The 27,552-nt window shown below is 41.7% G+C and overlaps 2 protein-coding genes across 2 annotated transcripts; one reads left to right on the top strand and one right to left on the bottom strand.

The window, feature by feature from the left end:
• Positions 1-883: 883 nt before the first annotated feature.
• Positions 884-10,914, top strand: TBRG1 (transforming growth factor beta regulator 1). The gene is made up of 10 exons (XM_075280100.1): positions 884-957; positions 1,514-1,647; positions 4,075-4,145; positions 5,563-5,771; positions 6,442-6,581; positions 6,794-6,940; positions 7,272-7,369; positions 8,215-8,325; positions 8,435-8,577; positions 9,396-10,914. The coding sequence occupies exons 2-10, from the start codon at positions 1,519-1,521 to the stop codon at positions 9,545-9,547; spliced, it is 1,200 nt and encodes a 399-aa protein (XP_075136201.1). The 5' UTR covers positions 884-957; positions 1,514-1,518; the 3' UTR covers positions 9,548-10,914.
• Positions 10,915-14,268: 3,354 nt separating this feature from the next.
• PANX3 (pannexin 3) lies at positions 14,269-25,525 on the bottom strand. The gene is made up of 5 exons (XM_075280093.1): positions 25,348-25,525; positions 21,245-21,387; positions 19,389-19,603; positions 15,291-15,964; positions 14,269-14,331 (listed from the first exon to the last, which is right to left on the bottom strand). The coding sequence occupies exons 1-5, from the start codon at positions 25,523-25,525 to the stop codon at positions 14,303-14,305; spliced, it is 1,239 nt and encodes a 412-aa protein (XP_075136194.1). The 3' UTR covers positions 14,269-14,302.
• Positions 25,526-27,552: the final 2,027 nt, after the last annotated feature.

Genomic DNA, 27,552 nt, shown 5'->3' with positions numbered 1-27,552 from the left:
CTATTAAATGCAATAAAAAAAAAAGACTAAAAGTTCAAATCGCTCCCCCCCCTTTCCCTATAATACATATAAAAGTTAAAAATTACTGTGAAACACATACACATTACTTGTGTATGAAATATGATGTATGATATAACTAAAAAGTACACCTGGTCCCGCAAAAAAGAAACTCAATGCATCCCTGAACAAGAAAATCTAAAAAAGTTATCGATGTCAGAATATGGCGACTTTAGAAGAAAAAAAAAGGTTTTTGCAAAGTTTTAGATTTGTTAAGGGGTTAAAATGTAGAAATTTGGTATCCCCTGAATCTTTCCATAACATAGTATACAGGTGACATGTCATTTTGGCTGCACAGTGAACACCGTAAAAACGAAACCCGTAAGAAAGTCGCACAAATGCACCTTTTCTCCAATTACACCCAATTCAGAATTTTTTTCCAGCTTCCTAGTACATTGTACAGTATAATAGAGGGTACCGTTATGCAGTACAATTTATCCCGCCAACATTAAGCCCTCTTATGGCTCTGTGAATGGAAAAATAACAAAGTTATGGAAGGGGGAACGTCAAAAAAGAAAATAAAAAAAAAATGCAGGAAGGGGTTAAAGCTCCTTTAGCCCATTGTCAGTGTGGAAGTCCTTAGTACAATAACTCCATTCCATCACTCCATGTGCCCTGTCCTCGCTTCTCTCCTTGACCTAGCCAGCAATAGACTATCACACTGCAGCCTCACACACATGCGCAAACAGAACTATGATAGAGGCTCCGCCCCTTATTGTGACATCACAGCTTCCCGAAGCAACGCGTGTGAGGCCGCCTGTTTACCATAGAGCTCAGGGAAACCAGGACAGAGCGGCTTCTCCTTCTATCTCTCAGACCTCCGGATAATTGGTACGAGGGATGTTTAGGTGAAGAGAGGAGGTAATGTGTCGCTGACACGGGTGGTAGTGGAAATAACGGGTGAGTAAAGATGGAGGTGTATAATAAGCAGGTGTACAATACGTCTAGGCTGTTGTATAAACACTGTCGTAACTGCATTGTTGTCACACCTCCCCCATTCATTGCGTCTGTAAAAGCTGAGCTGGGTGACTCTGATACCACTAATCACAGAGTCATTGCCACCCAGCTTTCCTAGATGCAGTGACTACCACACTATGGGAACAGTGATCTATCCATTCATAACTAGCCTGAATGCGTTACATAGGTAGAGCTGGAATGGCATGGTCACCCAGCTTTCCCAGAAACAGATATAGCACACAGTATGTCTGATACTACAGCTCACAGTTACTATCTGCTCCCTTTAGGTTCCTTAGAAGGGTGGGTGTCAATGATGACGGATCCTATCACAGCTCTAGCAGGGGTTGTCACCCAAATTTACAATGATACTGATAGACAAAACTTCCTTCCCACTGTTTCTAGACCCACAAGTGATGTTGTTAGAGGTGTGTATCTAAACTGTAAGGCTCTGTAGTCCATAAGGTTATAATAAGTTTCTATGTTTTTTAACTCTACCCAGGAGGGATGAATCCCACATTCTCCTCACATTCCTTATACCACGAGGCCAAGATGAAGACTAAAAAAAGGAGTCACAAGGAAAAATACCGCCTCAAATGTTTGCGACTCAGGAGAATGGCAAAGGCTATGATCTTTGTGAGTAACAAATCCTTCCCTTAAAGGGGTTTTCTTGGCAAGGGCAAAAAATGTTTTATACAAAAAATTTTTAAATTTCTATTGGTGCATTTAATGGGTTAATAAATGTACCTGTATACTTCTAACGATGGGTTCACACCAATGTCTGGATTCAGTTATCAGGTTTCCGTCTTCTGCATGCAGAAGACGGAAACCTGTCATGCCGAGTCCGGCTGTGAGTGCCGGTGATTTTTTTTTGAGCTCTCAGCGTTGAAAAGGTTTTTTGTTTTTTTTTAACCGGACACAGAGTACTGCATGTCCGACTCTGTGTCTGGTTTAAAAAAAAAACTGTTTCGCCACGGAGAGCATAAAACGCTCACCGGCGCTCACGGCCGGACACTTTTCAAGCTCATTCAAATGAATTGGTTTGGAAAGATGCCGGCTGGTTTCCATCTTCTGCCCTGTTTTGTGCAGGAAACGGAAACCTGCAGAACGGAGTTCCGGGTACAGATGTAAACGAGCCCTTAGTGTGTTTAACTGGTTTCTGGGTGTCTTTGGGGGCTCCTAGTGTCTCCTACTTTTGTTTACATCCTTCTGCTTCCTGCTATGTAACTTCCTAACCCCTCTCACTCTTTTCCCCCTCCTTCCTCACTCCCCCCCATACACCCCCTCCCTGTCTCTCTAGCTATCTTTCCTATCCTAGATATCCTATATGTCCTTTCTTACCTACTCAGCCCAACCCATATTACATACTTACCCTCCATGCTTCTTTCTGTAAAACTGCCAGTCCTCCTGTACTGTGGGCGCGTTCCTTCTCCAGCCATTAGTCACCTCTACTGCGCATGCATAGACACTCAGTAGAGGTGATTTACTGGCAGCAGTGCGCGTGCACTGGTAGGAGAAGAGTAGAAGAACACACACCCTTCCAGTACAGAGGGAGGAGCCGTCTTGCCGGAAGAAGCCGTGGATGGGGGGAGTAGTAGTGACGATCCGTCTCTGGAAATGGGGAAACGGATAGTCACCGGATAATCAGAAAATATCCCTGGGGTGGTCACATGACTGCCCCAGGGATATGGGTAAATATACATTTTTTTTTATTTAGAAAGTAGGAGGGTTTTTAGATTAGTGTAGGGATTTCAAAATATCCCTGAGAACCCCTTTAACTCAACCTCTTCCTGCTCAGTTGCATACTATTATGACACGCTGAGTGTGGGTAATAGTTAATGTTGCAATAATACAGCGCTGCAGTTTACTTCACACAAAAGCTGTGCTTGCTACAGAAGTGCAGGGTGCTTGGCTGTATTATGCAACGAACTGTGTGTTAGGTCCTGCCAGAAAAGGGCCGAGTCTGCTTAAAAAAAAAAAAGTACAATACACTGCAATACAACAGATGTTCACATGTTCAAAACTGGTACTATACATACATTAGGACTGCTGCCAGGATCAGTACAATATAGTCCACAGAACAGTAAGTAGAGGGTACCTAATGTAATGACGTCTCCTTCTGCTTCCTGTTCTGTACATTGTATTGTACTGACCTTGACAGCAGTCCTAAACAGATCATTGATATAAGGGTTGGGTGCCCCATCCCTTGTTTTCCTCATCAATGGGGGTCAGACCCCTGCTGATCTGCAAGTTATCCCCTGTCCTATGAATAGGTAGTAACTTACTTTGCTGGAAAGAAGGGGCTTTTCTATAATCTTTCAGTTGTCCTTTGCTGCTCCACTGGCCCATAGTTGTGGAAAGCAAATCTCCGTAGTTATGCTTCAGTATGGGATCTGATGATGCCTCCCTATTCATCTGGACAGATTTGATTCTCAGGAGTCCAGGAAATCTGAGTGGCAATTCCAAGACAATGACATAACTAAAAATTGAGCTGATGTTAGCATTAGGAAGCAGCTCAAGATCTTTTATGTGCTGAGGATCTAGGTCATGCCTAGCTTTTCTCACCTTGAAGGGGAAATCTAGCAAATTATGGAATGTTACTGTCTATAGGTGTATGATAATTCACTTCATAAATACACATTTGCAATTCTGGGCCTTAGGAAAGCTGAATGAAAATTGTGTGCAAGCTACACTAATATACATACTGTATATCAAGTAGTGTCATTGCCTTTTTTGATTATGGTAATGCTGGATACCAAAAGTAACAGTTTCCAATGGCGTCCTCCCAGGTACACCAAACTTTACTATACTCCTGAAGGGCAAATGCACCTGGCTATCCATTGATGCATCCCTATTCTCATCTTGCTGCAGATTTAGCCATGTTTGATATTGAGGACTTTGGTATTGAGGATTATTGAGAAAGTTGGGTGGTTTCAAAGAAGACTTACTCGAGAATTTAGATTTTTTTTTTTATTAGAGAAATGTAATGAATTTTCTCGTCCGTGTTTTTTTTTTATTATTATTATTTTTTTTATTATTACATACATTTTCTGTGCTTTTCAGGAGAATGCAGCTCTGTGTGATGAAGTTGCACGGGTCGAAAGCAAATTTACCAGAGCAAAGGAGGAGAGGAGGTAACTAAACAGTGGTGCATTGGTGTGTTGTACAACAGGAAGAATGTCTGGTGATGTCTGACGTAGAACTGCCTATTACCTTATTTTTCAGACTATAAGATGCACTAGATTTTTAGGCAACAGAAAATTGGGAAAAAAATTCATATTATTTAAAATTTCACTAGTGATTTAAATAGGTTGAGGAATTAAAGCCACTAGTGGTCCAGGGAAAAGCATCATTTGTTGGTATTCTATGGTAGAGGAGATACTAATATTTTATTGTGTTCTGCATAGTGGGATGGACAGGCATCTGTGATAGAATAGTGATCATGTGATTATATGATCAGAGAAGGGGTGCAGACAGTGTGCAAGGAGGCAGCGAATCACTAGTAGGATACAATGATCCAGTGGAGCGCTTTGTGAAAGCATTCAGAGGGTCTGCTGTTCCTGAATACTACTGACTTTGGATTATAAGTCGCAGGGACTCTTTAATAAGATTTTTTTTCTTGCTAAAAATTGCATCTTATAGTCCAATAAATCTGGGCATTTGGAATCTCACAAGAACATAATAAAATCACTTCTTGCAGTTGAGGTTTTTTTTTTTTACCATCTATCAGTCTCATACATTGCAGATATAGATCTGGCTCTCTTTCCTGTTGTCAGAAACAAAGTCACATGACTGGTGAGTCAGGTCCTCCCACAGCAGAGCGGGGGAGCCGGGAATAGCTTCCAAATGTCTGGGACGGAGCGGGACGAGAGCCGTGCTTGAGCTCCGGGCACCTCTCCGAGCTGTCAGCCATTTCCTAACAGGCTGCTGGGAAAGCTCCTGGGGCCCATCTCCTTGTCAGGTGTCATGACACGGTTCATGACGCGGCGACCGGAGCAGCGTGCACTTGAGAAAGGGCTCAAGTAGCCCGAAACACGTCGTGCCTAATGAAATTTTTCAATTTATCCTTTGGGGTGAGCGCCTTTTTTTGCCTGTTCTTCTGAGGAGGCTGGTCCATGTTTGTTGCTGTTCTGACATCCCCGTGACTTGTGCCTGGCTGCTGCCCTTCTGGTCTGCTCACTGCCTTTTACCCTTTTGGTTGTTGTGTCCCACACAACCTCCCAAGCTGAGCAGCTAATTGTTAGCTTACCTATTAGATTGCTACTTTGGTTTAACATACTACACTAGGGTCGGCTCGGTGCCTTCTCTCTCCTTCATACATTGCAGATAGTCACAGAAACAACATATATTTCAGTTGTGGACATTTATTTGAATATATCAGTGCAGGTGGCCAGTCATAGATTAATATATTTAAACTTTATGCGCCCTCTTGTGACATTCTGCTTTATACTGAACATCTATGCTAGAAATAAATGGCAGGTGATCAGATGTTCTGGATTATCAGAGGCTGGAATGAAGGAAATACTATATGCATTTTATGTTATATTTTAGGTTTTTATTAAAAAGACTTCTGCAGCTCCAGGCTCTGAGTGAGGATGACCCAGCTGGGACCCACAGCTCCAGCTTATCTCTCACCTTTGACATGTCTGGATTGAGTGATGGAAATCTGGAAATGAGCCTAAACAGCACAGTGGATGATGGTGGAGGGAAAAAGATGAAGAAAGATCGTAGAGAAAAGGGCAAAGAAAACAAATCGGAAGGCAAGGAGCACATAACATTGTCTGTCCTCTGCATTGTATGCTAAGGGTTATATCATGTCTATGTTTTCTTATTGGCCAAGTTTAAATCTGTGACTTCCAATTAGAGGATGGAAATGTACACAGCGGCACAGAGAATTTTAGAAGATGAATGCAGTGATTCACAGGCTAATTGTGCTACACGGGAAAGTGCATGGTCCTCCAGCAGTACAGAGTGTTTCAGGAAAAAAACATCCTGACGCTGGGTTCACACCAGCGTTTGGGTCTCCGCTTTCAGTTTCTGTCTTCTGCATGCAGAAGACGGAAACCTGTCATGCTGAGTCCGGCCGTGAGCGCCGGTGAGCGTTTTGAGCTCTCTGCGGTGAAACCGTTTTTTTTTTTTTTAAAATTGGACACAGAGTACTGCATGTCCGACTCTGTGTCCGATTAAAAAAAAAACGGTTTTACCGCTGAGAGCATAAAACGCTCACCAGCCCTCACAGCCGGACACTTTTCAAACCCATTCAAATGAATGGATTTGAAAGATGCCTGCAGGTTTCCGTCTCCTGTCCTGTTTTGTGCAGGAAACGGAAACCTGCAGAACAGAGTCCCGGGCGCAGTTTTGAACGAGCCCTAATGTTCAGAATGTGTTGACCTTTATAATTGACAGTACATTTATTTATCCTGTTTGCAGTTATGAAGAAATTATCTAAGAAAAAGAAAGTTAGTGAAGGAGCAACACGCAGGTGGGTGCAGCCCATTCTTCTGGACCCCTGTGGACGCCCGGTATTCCCTATTGTATTGGATGGTTTGACAGTTTACAGTCTGGGAGAGGTGAGGAATATTACAAAAGATCTTTGCTGTGGAAGCCTCCAAAGGCTTTTATACAACTAGCTTGATTAGACTGGTAGCAATTTCAGTTCCAGTTCACACTTTCTTTTTTTCTTATATAGATAGATTATATAAATATTTTTTTCTAGCTAAGTTAAATCTAGTTTTACTATACATATTTAATTCAACAATACCATTCTTTTTTTTTTCTACAGATTGTATCAGATCGCAGCAGCTTCCATGATAAAACTGCTATTTACCCAGTTGGCTTCTGCAGCACCAGAGTTTACGTCAGTATGAGGAGCCCTGACCAGAAGTGTCTGTATACTTGTCAGATAAAAGATGGCTGGTCTGGTCCCAAGGTAACAATTCCTGCCTGGGGAGGCAAGTAGTATTCAATGTACTATTGCTAGTGACAGAGTTAACCTACTACAATCTGCATAAATGATTTAGAGCATCTTCTGCCCTTCTTGCTTTGTCCTTTCACCATGTCTGTTCAGATTAGCTGTTTTAATATATAAGCACAAGCCTAGGAGAATATCAGCACATGGAGAGCTGACTTCCTTTACAACAAGGACAGAAGAGTGTAAGCTATGAGTAACTAGACTGTGAGATGTCGCACTTTCTGCCCTAAATATAATTTTGCTGCATTCTACTCTTCCCAGTACTGATAAATCTCATCTCTTGTTGCAGTTTGAAATTGTGCCTGAAGATGACCCTCAGAACTCTATAATTGCCAACTCCGCTGCAGATTGTCATACTGCTCTTCTGAAGAACATTGGTGCCATACGGTAAGTTCAGGCATGCTTAGATTGGGGTCAATGTCATGTTTTATGCTGTAGTCACATTCAAAATCAGAAACTGTACAATAATCCAATTTATAGAAAAAAAATACATGTATGAGCGGTTTCACATCTGCACCCGTGCGCACTTTAAGCAATCCTGCCAGTTTCCATCTTGTGCCCCGAGAAACTGGACAGGGGACGGAAACCCGGCAGTCAGTTTTCAAACCCATTCAAGTGTCTGCGGCGAAACCTTTTTTTTTTTTTTTTTAACCAGATACAAAGTCGGACATTCAGTACTTTGTGTCCAGTTAAAAAAAAAAAAAAAAACTGCTTCACCGTGGACAGGTACAAAACTCTCACGGGTGGTCACTTTTCAAACCCATTCACTGACTGCCGGGTTTCCGTCCCCTGTCCAGTTTCTCAGGGCACAAGAAGGACACCCAGCATGATTGCTTAAAGCGCGCACGGGCGCAGATGTGAAACCACCCTATCCTATTAAGAGTGTCTTCTGCGTCAGCCACATCCAATGCTGTATTCATGGCTGCAAATTTAAATCCATCAGTGAGTAGAACTGTGAATGCAGCTCTGGATGCGACTAGAGTATACACTAAGAATGATATTAAATAGTTTTATTAACGTTACTATATGTCATATGTATGATTTAAATTTATTCTTAATGGGCAGTGTTATGTTATCACATGATCCTGGATCATTCTCTCTCCTGCATGACAAACCTCTATTATCTTATAGGCTGTTGCAAGAATTACTTTGTGGTCTATACCTCAGTCACATCTAAAGAAGCATTGACTATTATTGCTCCTCATGTATTACTCTTTATTTTTTCCCCCCAGTGGACAGGTTATCGCAGCTCAGGAGAATGCAGGCGAATACTTCTTTGGGTTTACGCACCCCACTATTCAAAACTTAATACAGAGCTGTCCTGGTGCTCGTAAATGTGTAAGGTGAGGAAAGTAGTGTGTGTTTGTGTAGAGATATATGTATAGAAAAAATATAATGGTATCTAAATCCTTGCAGTTCAGCCAGTAACTTCTTTCTGCTACATCATTTCAGTTACGAGTGGGTGAAGTTTGAAGTATGGAAGCCTGGAGATGGGCCAGTTCCCCAGGAGTTATCTGAAGATAGTCCTGCTATAAACTTCGAGGCTTTCCAGAGACAATCCATGACCGAGATTAAACCAGACAATGTCTTATCAGGTAACAGCTGGTCTTCTTGCTATTCTCGTTCTTTCTACGATTTACCTTTTAAACACATGTCTTACCTGACCTGTATACGTTCTGCCCTAGTGCTATATGCTGGAGGCCACAACTCATCCTAATACATAATATACAGAGAATGGGGCTGTAAACATAAGATAAGATGTGGCAATGACTGTTTCTTTTATAAACAGCTATGTACTGTAAAAAGATATCACATTACATTAACTTCTTTCTGAGGCTTGGTTCACATCTGCGTTTGGTATTCCGTTCGGGGAGTTTTCTTGAGGACTTCCCCTTCCCGAATGGAAACCTATACACATTAAAAAGTGGTTAGCTAAGAAACCACACGGACCCCATAGACTATTATGGGGTACGTGTGTTTTCCGCGTGGTGTCCACACAAATCATGCGGAGAGAAAAGTGCTGCTTGCAGTACTTTTTCTTTGCATGATTCGTGTGGAAAACACGGACCCCATAATAGTCTATGGGGTTTGTGTGTTTTTCTTAGCTAACACTATACTGTAATAAGGTGTGAATATCTAACCTGACTGTTATAACACTTCTGTACTGTAAAATCCTGTCACTGATATTAGTTGCTCATCTTATAATGTTGCTATACTGTAATAAGCTGTGAGTGATGTGATCTACTCATAATATATCACTGCTGTACTGTAATAAGAAGTGAAGGATACCAGCTGCTTGTCTTTTAATACTCCTCATAGTATTACTGCTGGTTTAAATGTATGTTGGAGAAATTTGCTTCGGTATCTGTGAAATCGTTTTCTAATATATTCCTCATTTTCTTCTTTACATCAGCGTCATTAGATCTCCCGGAGATCCACGCTGCACATGATTATATTTCCACCTATCAGGAGATGTTCCTGGCTCCTTCCCAGCTCTCTACAGACATCCAGCACCTAAAGTCTCCATCTACCAACCAGTATAGCCCACCAGGGTCTCCAGAGTAAATGCTGTAAATATATCTTGTATTTATTACGCTTGTATAGATACAGTGGGGCACATGTATAAAGAATGGTATTATTTACGCCAGTAGAGGGTGCACCTCACTTATGGCAAGGTATATCCCTCCTTATAAATGACATCCACCCTCCACCAGGCTGTGCACTGAAAAGGAAATGTACGTCAGCTCATAGCTGGTGTATATATTCCACATCATTTATGCCAGACTTCGATGTAAATAATGATAAATGTTTTGGGACCCATGGCCTCGGCCCCTGTCCTCACGATGTCCCTTTTAGGGAATGGTGAAAGCTGCACAAAAATAAGAGGGAAAAAAAGTTAACATTTTTGCGCAAAAAATAGAGACTTTTTAAGCTTTGTACACTAAAAAAAAATGGCATACATAGACATACTCATGCATCTCAATAAATTTGAATATCATCAAAAAGTAATTTTTCTTTTTTAGTAATTCAATTGAAAAAGTAAAACCCATATATTGAGTCATTGCAGAGTGAACTTTTTCAAGTGTTTCTTTGTGTTAGTGTTAATGATTATGGCTTACAGCCAAGGAAATCCCAAAAGTCATTATCTCATTAAATTAGATTAGAATATTATATAAGACTATCTGTAAGAAAAAAATTATTTAACACAGAAATGTTGCCCTAATGAAAAGTCTGTGCAGTAAATGCCCTCAATACTTGGTGGGGGCTCCTTTTGTATGAATGACTGCAGCAATGTGACAATGTGGCATGGAGGTGATCAGTCTGTGACACTGCAGAGGTGTTATGGAAGCCCAGGTTATATGATAGCAGCCTTTAGCTTGTCTGCATTGTTGGGTCTGGTGTCTCTCATCTTCCTCTTGACAATACCCATGGATTCTCAATGGGGTTAAGGTCATGCGAGTTTGCTGGCCAATCAAGCACAGTGATACTGTGGTTATTAAACCGGGTCTTAGTACATGGCTGCATCGACTTTGGTTTTGATGAAACACATTGGACCTACACCAGCAGATGACATGGCTCCTAAACCATCAGTGATTGTGGAAACTTCACACTAGACCTCAAGCAGCTTGGATTGTGTACGGCAGCCTCTCCGCTCTTCCTCCAGACTCTGGGACCTTGATTTCCAAATGAAATGCAAAATTTACTTTCATCTGAAAACACCTTTAACCACTGAGCAACAGTCCATAACTTTTTGATGACATTCTCATTTGAGATGCACTAGTAATAAATCTGCCCCAATGTACAATCTGTGCATTTTGTGTTTGTACATAAAGTGGCACTGTTACATAGTCATGTACAGTTTTATTTGCTGCACAATACTATTGATATGAAGTCAATATAGTTTTATAAATGTTTTATTTTCTTTTGTAAAATACTGGGAATTAAATGATGAAGAAAACACAAAGTTTTCCATTGTAATTATTTATTTTGTGACCTTGCTTCTCATATGATGACTTTATTTTAAATTTGATTTTTATTGCGAAGAAAAAAAGATTATACAATATATAAGAAAGAAAAAAAAACATCAAGAAACTATGCATAAACCAATGCAAACATAGGAACATTGCTCCATACAATAATCAGGATGCGAAGTTCGCCCATGTAAGGAGAGAGAAATTGTACAGGAAAACCAAGAGCAGGGCCCACATGAGCCTCTCAGGCATCATCTATCTAGGCCATGTTAGAGAGTTCAGGTAGGAACAGGAGCAGGTAGGGGAAGGGGAAATCCAAGGGAGGAAGGGAGAAACAAGGAAGGGAAGGGAGTAAAGAAACCAAAGACAAGAAGAGAAAGCAAAATACACAGAACAGCACACCTGGACAAAATTCTAGCACCATAAAGGGCATACGAAGTATGATGTAAAAGAGTCGTAGGGTAGATGCACATTAGCCACCAGGTCTCATTGTAGAAAGCAAACGGAGCCACCGGGTACCATACACCAATTAGGGAGTCACCGTGGGATCAGGCTGGGGAGGGGAGGGGAGGATGTCTTCTGAGATTCCATATAGGAGGACCAGAGAGACCATTTGGAGCGGAAGCTGGGGAAGGTATGGTTCCCGTTAGCCAGCATCCTCTCCAAAGTGAAGGCTAGGTGAATTAGTTCACTAATGGTCAGACAAAGTGCGGATTTCCACTGACGAGCGATCATGGATTGGGCCGCCAGCACTATCTGACCCAACACAACCTGTGTGCCTGAGGGGAAAAGACCAGCGTCCAAGAAACAGAGCGCTAGACCAGGGGAGGGGCGTATAGTAACATATGATGACTTTAGACAGTAGTGTTATCCAACCTCTGGCTCTCCAACTGTTTCAAAAGTACAACTCCCATATGTTGCTGTCAGGGCAGGCTAGGAATTGTAGTTTTTTTTTTAGCCAGACACAAAACGGTTTCCCTGCGGACAGGCCTCAGGCGGTCACCTTTACAAACTCATTCAAGTTGAAAGGATTTTAAAGCTGACCGACGGGTTTCCGTCCCCTGTACAGTTTCACTGAGGATGGAAACCCGGCAGAATGCACATACCGGGCGCAAGTGGGAACGCCCCCTAATTCAGTAACAATCAGTGAGCAATAGATTAACAATGTAAAATATGATACTATTTTGAAGGGATGCTTCAGTTTTATGTAAATACACCAGTTTGGGAAATTAAGAGTTTTCCAGAGATTAAATTTTTTTTACAGATGGACAAAGAATGTGTTTTTCTGTTGCAATCACATCCTTACTTGTCCTGATCATGTGCTGTTCATTGCTATTATGACTTCAGGTGTTAGCCACACCCACCAAGAGCATGATGTCATCATTGATGAAAGCATTTGCCTAATCTTTATTCACTGCTAGAGCAGCCAGGAGGAAATGGGGGCTGGTCCTGATCACCAGACGAGCTAGCACTTGGTTCACAGCAGTGATAAGAGGCAGCAGAAGCAGCAAGGCAATAGAAAAGCGTATCCATCTTTTTTTTTTTTTTTTTTTTTTTTTTTTTAATAACAATTCTAGCCTCTCCCTTGTCTCCATTAGACAAGTATTCTCCCTTGAGTGATCAAAGGGTTGTATGGACACTGCTGAGTTGGCAGCATGGAGAGAGTGAAGGAGTTGAGCAACATGTGCAAAAGATGTTAATACCTAATCTTTAGCATCATGCAGGGAAAACTGCATTCTTTAAAAAAAAAAAAAGTGTGTTTTTCAAACTACATGCATTTAAAAAAAATATATATATATGCGTTTTTTTGAGCAAAATGCCTTACTGGGAAGTGTATCATAGGGCCAAGAAAGTACATATACTAGGCATGTCTGACACTCCCACAGCCAGGAACTAGAAACCAGAAAGTATTGCATGAGCATGAAAATGTGAGGAATGGTAAAAATGGTCCAAACGCACATAAAGGTACTCAGTTATGTTTATTCATATGGCAAATATTTCCTGTGTTTAGCCACAGTTAAGATCCTCCTCTGTTAGTCGGAGCAGAGGGTCCATACATGTTCTGGAGTACCTTCCATGTGTGAGGATTCCACTTTTTCGTGGGTGGAATAGGAACAACGTAGGGGATACTATGGGACATAATATTGTGTGAAAGTCACTGTAGAACATTATACAGTGTGCAGGGGCCACTACTGGATGATATACTGTGTAGAGCGGCCACTGTGGGACATTATAGTTTGTGTAAATGGGGCATTATAATGTGTGGGGGCCAGTAAATGGGGTGCTATACCATAGAGGGCCCATGTAAAAATTCTGCGATGGGGCCCACTCTTTGTTAGTTACACCCCTACACACATACATACATAAATACATACATATCTCAGTTTCTGCATTGAGTACTTCTATTAGTACAGATAAAATGTTTGCATTGTTAACAGTATCAGGTCCTGTCATACGGCAGACTGCGCATGCCCACAGGCCACGAGAAAATGGCCGCTTGCACAGTATTGTGAGTGGCCATTTTCTCGTGGCCTGTGGGCATGCACAGTCTGCTCTGCCCAAGGCCTAGAAGTTACAAGCCACCGCTGGAAGAAGAGGATGAAGAGGACGCTGCTGACGAAGATGGAGGTGGCGCTGGAGAGAGTTCTCTCGTAGCTTTGGGGGCGCCTCCAGTGCTGCGAAAGAGCTAATTTGCATACAGAGAGAAACCGGGATTGTAGGCGAACGGCGGCGTGGAGAAGACGACGAAAGGTAGGAGATGAATAGCCTTTCTTAAGGCTATTCCGACGTGATACCTAGAAAAAGTTGCATGTGAGTGATAGGATCCCTTTAAGAAAGATCCTCCAGGACAGGTGAGAGATTTATGCTCTGTTATCTGTTGGATTAAAGCTATGTCAAAACAGGATTTTCTGCCTGATGAATTGCTCCATTTACTGTTAGAAAACTGATGGAAAATGTGTTATATTAAAAACTTACAGAACAATTTATTATTACAATGATAAGGCTTTATTTACATAGGACTGCACACTCCTCAGCTTTGGTGGACATATCCTATTATACATAAATCTGTAAAACCCCTGTAAATAGAATTTGTGCTGTACAGGGATGTTCTTTCTTGGGTGACAGTGTCTCACAGCAGCATCAGAAGATGAGATCTGCCCATCCCTGGGACCCCTCATCGGTGAGCTTTGCGTTTGTCCACATAGAAAAGGCGAAGGTGATGTCCAACCATGTTGATACAATAACAAACAGGAAATTGTAGGACTAGTATTCAGTATATCCCATAATCTCCTTCCTCTAGAAATAGCTTGGTAACAAATCCAGAACACAGCCCATTAGGAGTGATCTTCTATTTTTTGCCCTCTATTTTTACCATTTCTGAAAAAAAGAGAAAACAGTTTTAATCCACAATACTCCCCTTCCCCCCCCACAGCCATAGTAACCAGTAACTACAAGTCTGCTGACCTGATCTCACAGCACCAGAGATCAGTGGTGTAACTATGAATGGCAGGGCCCCAAGGCGAACATTTGACATGCCCCCCCTCCCGCTCCCGACTTCCCCCCGTAGACCCCAATCGACCGATTCCCCCCCGCACACAATATTATGTCCCATAGTGACTCCTGTACACAATAATATGCGCCATAGTAGCCCCTGCAAACAGTATTATGCCCCGTAGTGGCCCTTGCACACAGTATTATGACCTTTTCAGACCCCAGAATATAATAATCAGAGACCCAGGGGAGGATACAAACATAAAAAAAAAACAGTTACCTACCTCTCCTGGGCTCCGGCGCACTCCCCACTGATGTCAGCCATCATCAGTGATGTATGGGACGTCACATGAGCGGGGCAAAGCCTACTGGAGCCCAGGAGAGGTAAGTAACAGTGTTTTTTATGTTCCCTCACCTCTCCTAGCCCTCCGATTATTATACTCGGGGGTCTGAAAAGTAATAGTAATGTTTGTGGGGTTCATTGCCTTACTTACCAGTCCCCCCCCCTCCCCCGCTCACAGCCGCCTTCACAGAAGGGGAAGTGCCGGCGGGCGTGAGCAGGAGTTAGGATCGGTAAGTAAATAGGGCCTGTTACCTGCTGGATTACTCCAGAAGGTAACAGCCTATTAAAAAAAAAAAAAAAAAAAAACATCAGGGGACTGCCGGGCTCCCTAATGTTCCGGACCCTGTGATAGCTGCTACCACGGTAGTTACGCCCCTGCCAAAGATGTATCCCTAATACTGTACACCTACCTTCAGGCTTACGCCTTCACTTCTTAAATATACCAACTACCCCCAAGCACAACTGCATATAACTATATTCAGTAGGACAAGGTGATTCTTACCAAAGTTGTTTGGTTTTGATATGGGTTGGGTTTTACTGGCTGCCATGTTTTCTTCACATGAGGTAAAGTCAGGAGTTATATCTTCATCCATTCCTACCAGCAGTGTCATGAAATCCACCACAGTGTCGATATTTTCATTGTTACGGGCTGTCTTCTTGAGTGTGCACAGGACACTGAGGCGGCCAAAGGACTTCAGCTCAGAAATATTGGCACGGAGGAACATAATGATGATATTCAAGTCATTGATAGGGCAACCAAGCATCTTGTTGGTCAGGAGGTCGAAGGCTGGTAGCATCTCATAGACATTCAAGAACTGCTTGTCCCAGTGGAAAAGTCTGCTCATATTAAACATTATGATGGGCAGCAGGAGCATGTAAACCACGGCATTGAGCACGCTGATCACCTGGAAGATGGTCAGAGAGACTAACTTACATTTCACAAATTCAGAAGTGGATGGTTCAGAAACATGGAATCCTGGTGTCACATGACAAACGAATTCTTCCTGGTTGAAGACACTGAGATGGAAGAATGCAAGGTACAAGCAGGTGATGACGATCAGAAATAAAAGGAGAAGGTTCCTCAGGATGTAGGTGAATACAATGTAGTGTGAACGTTGCTTGCAGGTCAGATACTTCTCCAGCAGAGGAAATTCAAAGTATCGGACATGACGAGCACTGAAAACAAAGATTCCCATCAATTCAGATACATTCAGTAATGATACTTTCAAGGTTTGGAGATGGCTACTCGGATACATAGCTCCAAATCCCCTGCCTCCATTCACACAGCTATAGTTACATGATAAAATTCTGGACACCTGCCAACACCACTAGGGGGAGCTCATTTTTGTTCAGTGAAAACCATAGGTATTCCACCCTGGATTATATAAAAATGGAGATAGAACAGGATAAAAATTTATATTATATAAAATGATATACTGTATTGTACTAATCCTAAACTATATCATTTTTTTCTGCAATCACATCCAGAGCTATAGACACAAAACTTAAACTTAACCATTGCATTGTGGGTTATGTATTTTTACTTTACTTTTGCATACTGTTGTACCATCTCTGATGTAAACATTGGGACAGATTTATGAAAGACTGGCGTTTTCAATGAGGCGGATGCTCCATCAGTGCCTGCACTAAAATATATGCCAGTTTGTAACTGACTGGAATTGATTTCGGGGATCATTTATGCCACTAAACTGATGTCAATTATCATAATTCTGGCAGGACCACGTACACATGTGGACAAAATTGTTGGTACCCCTTGTTTAATGAAAGAAAAACCCACAATGATCACAGAAATAACTTGAATCTGACAAAAATAATAATAGATAAAAACTGTTGACAAGCCACAAAGCTTCTAGGAGAATGTCCTATGGACAAATGAGACAAAAATCAAACTTTTTGGCAAGGCACATCAGCTCTATGTTCACATAGGGAAAAATTAAGCTTATAGAATCTTGAAAAGAACACTGTCCCTACTGTGAAACAAGGAGGAGGCTCTGTTATTTTCTGGGGCTGCTTTGTTGCATCTAGCACAGGGTGTCTTGAATCTGTGCAGGGTACAATGAAATCTCAAGACTATCAAGGAATTCTAGAGAGAAATGTCCTGCCCAGTGTCAGAAAGCTTGGTCTCAGTCGCAGGTCATAGGTCTTGCAACAAGATAATGACCCAAAATACAGCTAAAAACACCCAAGAATGGCTAAGAGGAAAACATTGGACCATTCTGAAGTGGCCTTCTATGAACCCTGACCTAAATCCTATTGAGCATCTTTGGAAGGAGCTGAAACATGCCGTCTGGAAAAGGCCCCCTTCACACCCGAGACAACTGGAGCAGTTTGCTCATGAGGAGTGGGGTAAAATACCTGCCGAGAGGTGCAGAAGTCTCATTGACAATTACAGGAATCGTTTGATGGCAGCGATTGCCTCAAAAGGTTGTGCAACAAAATATTAAGTTAAGGGAACCATCATTTCTGTCCAGGCCTGTTCAGGAGGTTTTTTTTGTTTTTTTTTTTAATTCTGTTGAAGAGAAAAGCAATGTCTGACTTGGGGGGACCAACAATTTTGTCCATGTGTTTATGTTACACCTCCCAGCACACCCACTTTTAGGAAAATGATGAGGGTGATACAAAAGTGAAAAAAGCCACAAATTGTGAAACCTGGCATACAAGGCATAATAAATCTCCCCTATTGTGTTAGGGCCCCTTCACATAGAGTTTACGCTCCGTGTATTCTGTACATTTTACACGTGTAAAAATACACGTGTAAAATGTAGATAGCCATTGAGTTCAATGACATGTTCGTATAACGTGTGACTTTCTGCGCGCATCTTTTTGCGCTTGCAAAAAGACGCGCGTTATACGAACATGCCATTGAACTCAATGGCTAACTACATTTTACACGTGTATTTTTACACGTGTAAAATGAACAAAATGAGCCGAGCGTATATAGATTACACGGAGCGTAAACTCCGTGTGAAGGGGCCCTTAAACAGCACATCACATCATGTCCAGTAGTGACAATGCACCAGTGGGTGGGGGCATCGATATTAATCACTATGAGGAAAAAGGAAACCTTCAAAATTGTGACTATAGCTCTGAATGTGACTGGTATAGAAGAAATTCATTTTAGATAAACCTTGCTCTCACTATACATAGAGGTGTGACCTAAGGCCACGGCCACGCATTGCAGAAAATCTGTGTTTTTTGCAGACTTTGGTGATGCCTTTTGAGAAAAAGCCAGGATTTAGCTAAAATAACAAGTATAAGAGCTTCCTTTCCTATTCCTTTCAAAGTCAGTCTTGGCTGAGAAAAAACACAACTTTTGCACAACATGTGGCCTCAGGCTAAGGCCTCAGGTTGCAGAAATATGTTTTTTTGTCACAGATTTTTTTTTTTTTTTACAGGATTGGCTTTAAAAGAAATGGAAAATATAAAGTAAGCTCTTAGACATTTCCCTTCTGCTAAATACACTCCTGACTTTGGCTCAAAAAACGCGAAAATCTTCAACAAAAAATGATGAGTTTCTGCCATATGGTGCCTTAGCCTTTAGGGTGCATTCACATGGAGGAAAGTGGTGCTGAATTTAGTGTGGAATCCATGTCAGATTCAGCACTGAAAAACTGACTTCAATGGGTTCCTTTTTCTGCTAACATGTCCCATTGAAGTCAATGGGAGGCTTTTTTTTTCAGCGCTGAATCTGACGTGGATCCCATACTAAATTCAGCGCCATGCACCCTAAGGGTGCATTCAGACTAGGTAACGCCGGGCGTGTATGAGAGCCGTACACGCCGGCATTACGGCAGACTGCCGAACACTTCCCATTCACTTCAATGGGAGCGCTCGTAACAGCGGCGTTTACGAGCGCTCCCATTGAAGTGAATGGGAAGTGTTCGGCAGTCTGCCGTAATGCCGGCGTGTACGGCTCTCATACACGCCCGGCGTTACGTAGTCTGAATGCACCCTTAGAGGTTTTTTTTAGCCTATATAGTGTTGAGCTATCCTTAGGTCATTGATATGACTGACACTTCAGTTGTTTCAATATGTTACTCATGAGCACTGCCACTTTTTACCTTTGCCAATGATATCATATTCATTGATCACATGGTATAGCAGCAACACAACTGAATGGGGCTGAGCTGTAATGACAAACACAGCCCCTACACAAGGTCCTCAATATGTAGTCTTTATGATGAGACAGTGTGCACATAAACTGCACCTACATTTTAGCACATAATTTTGCTGCAGATTAAGGCTAAATTCACACTTGCGCTGGGCTCTCTGTCTTTCAGGTCCACCAGGGGACCCGACCGCTTAACCACGGACCCGACTTTTATCATTTTATGCAGTGGAGTCTCCAATAGAGACACATCAAATTTATCACACAGTGTGAGCCACATGATCTGTTTGGCACGTCCTTAGACTACCTGTCCTAAATCTAGATTACACAAGATTACAGTTTTGTTTTGGTTTTTTTAAGTATTCTCAGTTTTCAAGATCCTTTCTTGCTGTCAGTGAATGTGAACAACCATCTTTACATCAATGTACCATAAGCTGTTATACGGTTTCTGATGTATAATACTCACTGCACCTTTTCAGCTCCTCCCAGAATAGCAGAGGGTCAGGGCAAGTCCTGTGGGTCTTCAATAAATGTTGTACCATCTTAATGGATCGATTGTAGGATTTGTCAAGCTCATCAATGATAAAGAGGAGATCTGGATATAATGAAGACCTAGAAATGTGTCTCCACAGTGCGACCGGTATATACATTACAACGCCGATAATCATCAGCATAAACGGGAACACCTAGTGGAATCAGAGGAAAGGTGAAGGCTTTATTCGATAATAAGAGAAACTAAGGTATACTGCTGCCATTTATTAAAAGCAAGAGTAAAGTTTCAGCCAATTTTTTGTTTTCTGGCAGCATTTGTGATATTTATAAATATTACTTTGTTAATGGATTTGACTCATTTCTATGAAATCCTGTGCTGAAATCTACTTTTGTCCCTTCTGTACTCTTTGCCTTGTTTCTCTTACTGGCTTCTCAGTGAAGTATGGGTGTACAGGCTGTAATAATGCAGGGAAACCGAGTGGTGGTGGTGGTGGGGGGGTCACTTTAAACAGCTATATATCAGCCATTATAAACATACAACAGTGATTTTGGTGTCATATGGAAGATGAGATTCTTATCCATATTCCAACAGTTAAAATACACAGTTGGGATTGAAAAGAGCTGCAGCTGCATATACATATGCCAATCCTGCAGTCTAATCTTTAAAGGGGCTCTATCAGCAAAATCATGCTGATAGAGCCCCACATATGCATGAATAGCCTTTAAAAAGGCCATTCAGGCACTGGTAAAGTTATATTAAACTAACCCCCCGTTTTAAAATAAAACTCTAAAACAGAATATGTTCAATTTACCGAACGTGCACGGGGGGGGGGCATTCAGGGTCCGACATCATCTTCAGCCACTCCTCCTCTTCCAGCGATGTCCCCAAAAATAGCGTCATGGTTTTTTTGCAAAACACGCATTTTTCGCCTCCCATTCACTTCTATTGCTTTCTTCAGGCGGAAAACGCCTGAAGAAAGGTCATGTCGCTTCTTTTTTTCTGCTAGCAGAAAAATCAGCTAGCAGAAAAAAAAAGTTAGCAGTCTACATAGACCACTATTGTAAAGGGGCGGATTTTGAAGCGAAATCCGCTGTCAAAATCAGCCTCTTTGCCCTTGTGTGAACTAGCCCTAACTAGCGAACTGACATTGATAAAAAATGGCGCAGGTGCATGTGCAGTAGCATGCTGCTTCTACTACTGCTACTGAGCAAGCGCCCACGTCATTTTTTTTTTTTATCAATGTCAGTTCGCTAGTTAGACGGCACCCGAGGACATCGCTGGAAGAGGAGGCATGGCTGAAGAGTTTTCTTCTCTGGACTTGCTGCTTCAATTATATCTATAGGGAAAAGTCATTATTTCCGTGGGTATAATTGACATGCTGCATTTAGAAAAACGTAATGGCTTTTGAAATTGCAGCGTTTCTGCTGCAGATATTTTTCTGCAATGTGTGGATTGGATTAGCCAGAATCTCATTGACTTTGCAGTTACTATTTTTGCTGCATTGTTACTGCCACAGCAAAATCGCTATATGCTATATGGGGCCCCAGCCATAGGGATAGCTGCTACATCCCTGCTTAATGTACATGCTGCGATGATAATTATAAGTAGTAGATATGAGGTGCAAACTGTTCCCCTTAAATATTAAGACTTATAAATGTTATGGGAAACACGAGGGGGCCTACAGCTCAATGAACTAGAAGCTGCTGCAGGAAATGGCTCCTGCTCTGCAGGACGCTGTGCCATATTGTATAATATTACATAAATCACTTGCAAGGTTGCAGTGTAATACAATAACCCCAGATATCACATAGCTTCAGTATTCCTGGATTCTTACCTTATGGATCCACAGGGATGTGGCTGAGAGTTTCCCATCGGCAGTGAAGTCGTGGTGCGTCAGTGACTGCCAGCAGTGTTTATCCACATACTGCACTTGCTTCGCAGTAAAATTATTTGGAGGGAAGCAGATAATTTGTGACCCTGTAATAGAACATTATGTGATAATAATATTCAATTGGCATAATCCTAATGGGTTTTTTTGGCCTTCCTCTGGATCAACACTGTAGGGGACTGTAGGGTTATATGGGGGACTTTGATGGATTGATGCTTTCATCCAACCTCATCTACTATGTAACTATGTAACCGACCTTTTACATCACAGACATGTCTTTTGAACGTACAGTGGGTGCACAATTAAAAAGTGGGATGAGAGGAGGGGAGCTGAATTCAGGGTCTAGGAAAAGCTGGGTGGTGGCATAATTATGGCCATTAGTGATCACTGGTCTCCTGTAATGAATGTCACATTTACACAGAAACACCAGAACTTGTGGAGTAAGTTTATTGAAAATGACACATCCAAACACCAAAAAAAAAAAAGGTATTTTATCTCACTTATGAATTCTTGTACAAGGGCATTTGACTATTTGGAAGTGTGGTCTATTTATGTTCACCTAGAAGGTGAATTCTATAAGTATGGAGGATTATTCCCTGATTCCTTATGGGATTCTCTGATGGTCCTTTAAATACAAGTGTTTGGGACGTCTATATGTCCCCTATTTCCTTTCTGCTTATGGAGGGCTTATATGATTTTATCGGCCTGATTACGTGTGATGAATAATTAGTGGCTATGTCCTATGACAGACAAGTTTGTGTCATGGCAGTGCTGGTTCCAACCACATATGATGGGGATAATTCCGATTTAGGCACTTACCCAAGTATATGTTTGGTCGTCATGCTCCCTGTTGAGGGCACATATGGATGGCGAAATGGCATCTGGTTTGTCCAGTGTCAAAATGGTCCAGTCCGTTGTTATGGCAGAGAGGGAAAGTTGCCTATCTTGGCGCCCCTGATCCATGACACTGGCAGTAATCTGGCTGCCTGTATTACATCTGACAGGCCAGTGAGTGTTGTATAGTGCACTTTGCCCATTTGGGTTGGCGTTATTTGCATTTATACTCTCAACCCGGTTTTGATAGCAGAGCCACTTAATGAATAGATGCGCTCAACTTGGGTCGCACCCTGCTTGGAATCTCTTGCCTTTGTGCCCACTACCTGCTTTGGATAGGAGTATGCCCATCCACCCATCTGCTGTCTGTGCGTTTTTATAGCTGACACTGTACGTGTAGATGCCAAATCACATTATGCTATGTACAGCCCCACCCACAGATGATGTAAGTGGACATGTTTATCGAGTGTATCCCACCTCCCAATGATGTAGTCTGTCAGGATTGGCCACTGCCTGCGGACATAGGTAAGTTTACTAATGGGTTTACTAATAGGTTTGTATAATAAGCACACCTTGGACCTCAGGCGTTGACCACTTCTTTGGTCATGCTGCCAGGCCATGGTGGGTCTCTTTTTAATTTTGTTAATATCCCTTTAAGAATCCATTTTGGAGGAAACGCGTAGATTTGTCCTTTTTCGGGGCTAACCAGGGATAGTAAATCTAAGGACTGGGCAAGAGAGAGAAGATTGGGTCAGTCCTTCTTGGGACCAACCAGAGAAAGCACTAACATTAGCGACCACCATCCCACTACTCTGCTAACCACTCTCTCTTAGCTGTCTCTGTTTGCAATACTTGTACATGTATTTTTATTGCTGCAATCTGTCCTAGATCCCACAAAGGAACATTATGATTTTACCTGTTATAACTCCATCATGTTGTTGTTAAGTCTCTTACAAGAGGACATTTACTGTCCCTGGCAAAATAGATATTATTTATTACCCAATTATACACATAGCCTGAAATGTATATGTAACTAGCTGGTACCCGCGACTTCGTCTGCGGTGATTGTAGAAGTGGGTATATACTGGCGCGGGTAAGGTTTTCGTAGTGTGTATAAGGTATGGGATATGAAATGTAACTTTGTATCTTGTTTTTGCTGTAATTCAGAGAATACGTGAGACTTTTGTGTTGAAGTTAATTTGTATTTGAGCTGCTATACGGTGTTGTGAGAAACTTTACATAGTGACTTTGGGACAGAAGTATTTCAAGTTAACCCATTTTTTGATTTTCGTTTTTGACTCCCCTCCTTCTAAACCCCATAACTTTTTTATTTCTCCGCTCCCAGAGTCATATGAGGTCTTAATTTTTGCGGGACAAATTTTTCTTCATGATGCCACCATTATTTATTCTATATAATGTACTGGGAAGCAGGGAAAAAATTCATAATGGGGTGTATGTGAAGAAAAAATGCATTTCTGCGACTTTCTTACGGGCTTTGGTTTTACGGCGTTCACTGTGCAACCAAAATGACATGTCCCCTGTATTTTGTGTTTCGTTACGATTCCGGGGATACCAAATTTATATGGTTTTATTTACATTTTGATCCCGTAAAAAAAATCCAAAACTGTGTTAAAACATTTTTTTTTGAAAACTCGCCATATTCCGACAGCCGTAACTTTTTTATACGTGCGTGTACGGGGATGTATAGGGCGTCTTTTTTTGAGGGATCGGGTGTACTTTGTAGTTCTACCATTTTCGGGAAATGTTATTGCTTTGATCACTTTTTATTCAAATTTGTATCAGAATCAAAACAGTGAAAAAACGGCGGATTGGCACTTTTGACCATTTTTCCCGCTACGGCGTTTACCGAATAGGAAAAATATTTGTAGAGCGGGCGATTTCGGACACAGGGATACCTAACATGTATGTGTTTCACAGTTTTTAACTACTTTTATATGTGTTCTAGGGAAAGGGGGGTGATTTGAATTTTTAATTCTTTTTATTTTTATTTTTTTTTACTTTTTTAAACTTTTTTTTTTTTGCATTTATTAGACCACCTAGGGGTATTGACATGGGTGGGCAGTGTCGCGGATTGTCAGAGCGGTGGGGGTCGGCAAACATGGCTGCTCCGGAGCGTTAAAGAGAGCCTCCTGGAGTATCGTTAAGGTGAGGGGCAAAGTGGTAAAGTTTATGTATATGTGATTGTGTGGGGTTAGGGGCTAAGCTGTAGAGGGCAATATGAATTTTGGGGCTTGCTATGGTCCAAAGTGTGTGAGATTGCAGAGATGGTGGTGTGAGTTTGGGTTTTGTGGGGGTCCTGGCACAAACGTATGTGCGCTATTGTGACGAAAAGTAGTCTATTGCGCAATCGGGTGTAGTGACTATGTTTGTGGAAAATTTCAGCCAAATTGGTCGAGCGGGTTTTGCGTGATTGAGGAACAAACATCCGAACATCCAAACTCACAAACCCACAAACTTTCACATTTATAATATTAATAGGATAAGCCCTTTTTGTTTTTAATTAAAATGGAAATAATTAAAATTTTTAATAATAAAATTTATATTTTAGCAGTAATTTTTTCTGTGATTTGGATTGTGCGTAAACTTATTGACCAAGACACATCCAAACAGTACCCCATATTTATCTATGTTACTGCGGTAGGTTTTTTTTCCGTCACATATAATAGTCATCTTTTATCAGGTTTATACTACAAGATATGGATCAACTGTTAAGAGCACCTCTTCTGACGTGGGCGAATTAAGAAATTCTTTGTATTCCCTATGAAATAATATTTCTAGAGCATCTTTTTCCTAAAACATTGTACTATTGTACTATTCTTATGTTACTCCTCCTGGAAATGTATGAATAAACTCATAGTGAGCACTAAGTGGGCAATGTCAGAGTGTATAGGCACGCCCCACCATCTGGAAACGCCTAGTTGTAAATGTATTTATAAATATTTAATAGGAATAGTACAATACAGAGTGATAAATAGAGAATTACCATCTTATAGGTAATAACTACAACAGACATGTCAGGAGAGAGAACTAGTGAGATAGAGGAGTGCAATCGTGGAGAATGAAAATCAAAGTGACCATAAATAATACATCGTATAAGACCTTCATTAATAACAAAGCTGTCTGTGGGCTATGGAGGAGAGAAGCTTAAAGCAGTAACATAAGACACATATCAAACAAACACATACTGTCCTTACCTGTAGAAAGTTCCCGAGCAAAAGTCATTGAGACAAGTAGCAGAGGTAGACCAACAGAGACCACCTTAATGACATGATCCAGGGGTAACTCCAGGCGGAGGGCTTTCTTATTAGGTGGGATATCTGGCAGTAAAGCATCTGAGAGCATATACTCTGCTGCCCTGTGTGCTATTGACATTTTGGCTACTACAATCAGCAAAAAAATTGAAAATCAGCAAAAATTAAAAGAAAGACCTCAAAAAGTCCCTCTATCCCCCCTCAATAACCCAAAGACCTCGCTCAGACTGACGATGGCAGCCGCCTTACTAGGAGCTTAAATACTGGCAAGAATTTTTCCAAAAATAAATCCCTTTATTCATTAAAATACAAGATGAGCAAAAATATCCAGAAATGTTACTGGTTACTGACAGCTTGTAATTTACTGACCACAAGTTGTAAAGCTGCAGCCCGAGCTCTGGAGGATCTGTGCAGCAAATATGCCTCGGCCGATGCCCTGACAATTACAGGGAGCAAGTTACCCACATGGTTCTATATAGAGATCTGTGGGTTAAAAGCCTTGTCATTATCCCTGTGAGCAGAGTAGCAGCCCTGCAATAACCCCATTGTAAAATGTGTAACGCACAACATAACACATGATGTCAGGCAGATCTCACAGCACTGAGGACCAAGGCACCTTATGTGGCTCTATTCTGCACTGATTGGAAGTAGAGATGTAACTTCAAGCTCCTGGGGCTCAATGCAAATCTATAACAGCCCCCTACCATTACCTACAATACTAGTCCTCCATGGTAATAGGATACAGCTAACACCTCTACACCCCCTGCACCTCTGATTAAATGTAAACCAAGGGATATTCCACACTGTTGCACTACATTCAGTGAGACAGTCCTGGATTTCAGGGACTGTCCCATTCTACTAGACACCATGTCCCAACTTCAGTTCTATCTGCGTCCTAAGGACAAAGACACAGTTGAATACAATGGTGGAGAAGGTGGCATCAGTTCAGTGCTTTACTATTCACCTCCTGTTACAGCTTCCAGTGACTTGGACACATGAAGGCATAGGACGCTTAGTGGAACATTATACTGTGTGGGGGCAAAAAGAGGAGCATTATACAGTGTAGGGGCACTAAGTAGAGCATTATACACTGTGGGACACTTAGAGGACATAACATAGTATGGGAAAGCCTTAGAAGTAGAGATGAGCGAGTACTGTTCGGATCAGCCGATCCGAACAGCACACTCACATAGAAATGAATGGACGTAGCCGGCACGCGGGGGGTTAAGCGGCCGGCCGACGTCAAAGCGGAAGTACCAGGTGCATCCATTCATTTCTATGGAGCGTGCTGTTCGGATCGGCTGATCCGAACAGTACTCGCTCATCTCTACTTAGAAGGCTTCATTACTGTGTGTTCCACAAAGCAGAACAGGACTGGGTGGGATTATGCTGGGTCAAAGGGTGACCGGGCACTGTTAAAGATGTGGTTTATCAACCATAAATTTGCCAATTCATTTTAATTCCTCCCCAATGTCTGATCTGGTGCATTGACAGACCCTGAAAGGCGTAAGGCATGGCTGATTTATGAAGAGGCTCCAGTCTCTTCATAAATAAGTTGTATGCCTATGTGCGGTAATAGAAATCTATGCCAGTTAGGAACTGACATAGATTTGCGGTATAACTTATGCCAGTGTCCCCATCCCTCTCTCTGCCCTGCTAACTTTTTGCAGGGCTTTGCGTCAAGGATGCAACACATTTTAACACCTCTATGCCAGAAAACACAGAATTCAGAAAAAAGAGCCCAAGAAAAGCTGAGTTTGCTACAAAAAATTAATAAAAAAAAGTTGGTAAACTCCCACCATTGTGCAGAAGTTTAGTGAATTTTTGGGGTGTACAATTTTGCATATTGAGTTCTGCTTATTTTCCACAAGCTCCACCCACCAATCAGACGAGATCCTGAAACTGTTTAAGTCCGGGGCCCCACGTGGCGTTATACAGTCACAGTAAAGTGGATGAGATTCTAGCGAACACCATCCCCACTTTGTGGAAAAAATGTGTGGCGGACACGCTTTGATTTTTTGCTGCGGGACACTACATGAAGACTTAACTTTAAAGTGTCTAAAATATATAGAAAATGAGATGTGAAGTATTTTGGTGGAAATTACGTCAGAATTTTGGTGCATTTCACTTTATTTAGTTTATTTGCCC

The sequence above is a fragment of the Leptodactylus fuscus genome, chromosome 6, assembly GCF_031893055.1.
Source record: "Leptodactylus fuscus isolate aLepFus1 chromosome 6, aLepFus1.hap2, whole genome shotgun sequence".
Classification (NCBI taxonomy): Eukaryota; Metazoa; Chordata; class Amphibia; order Anura; family Leptodactylidae; genus Leptodactylus; species Leptodactylus fuscus.
Note: the sequence above shows the minus strand (reverse complement) of the source record. Positions and strands in the feature narration are given on the sequence as shown.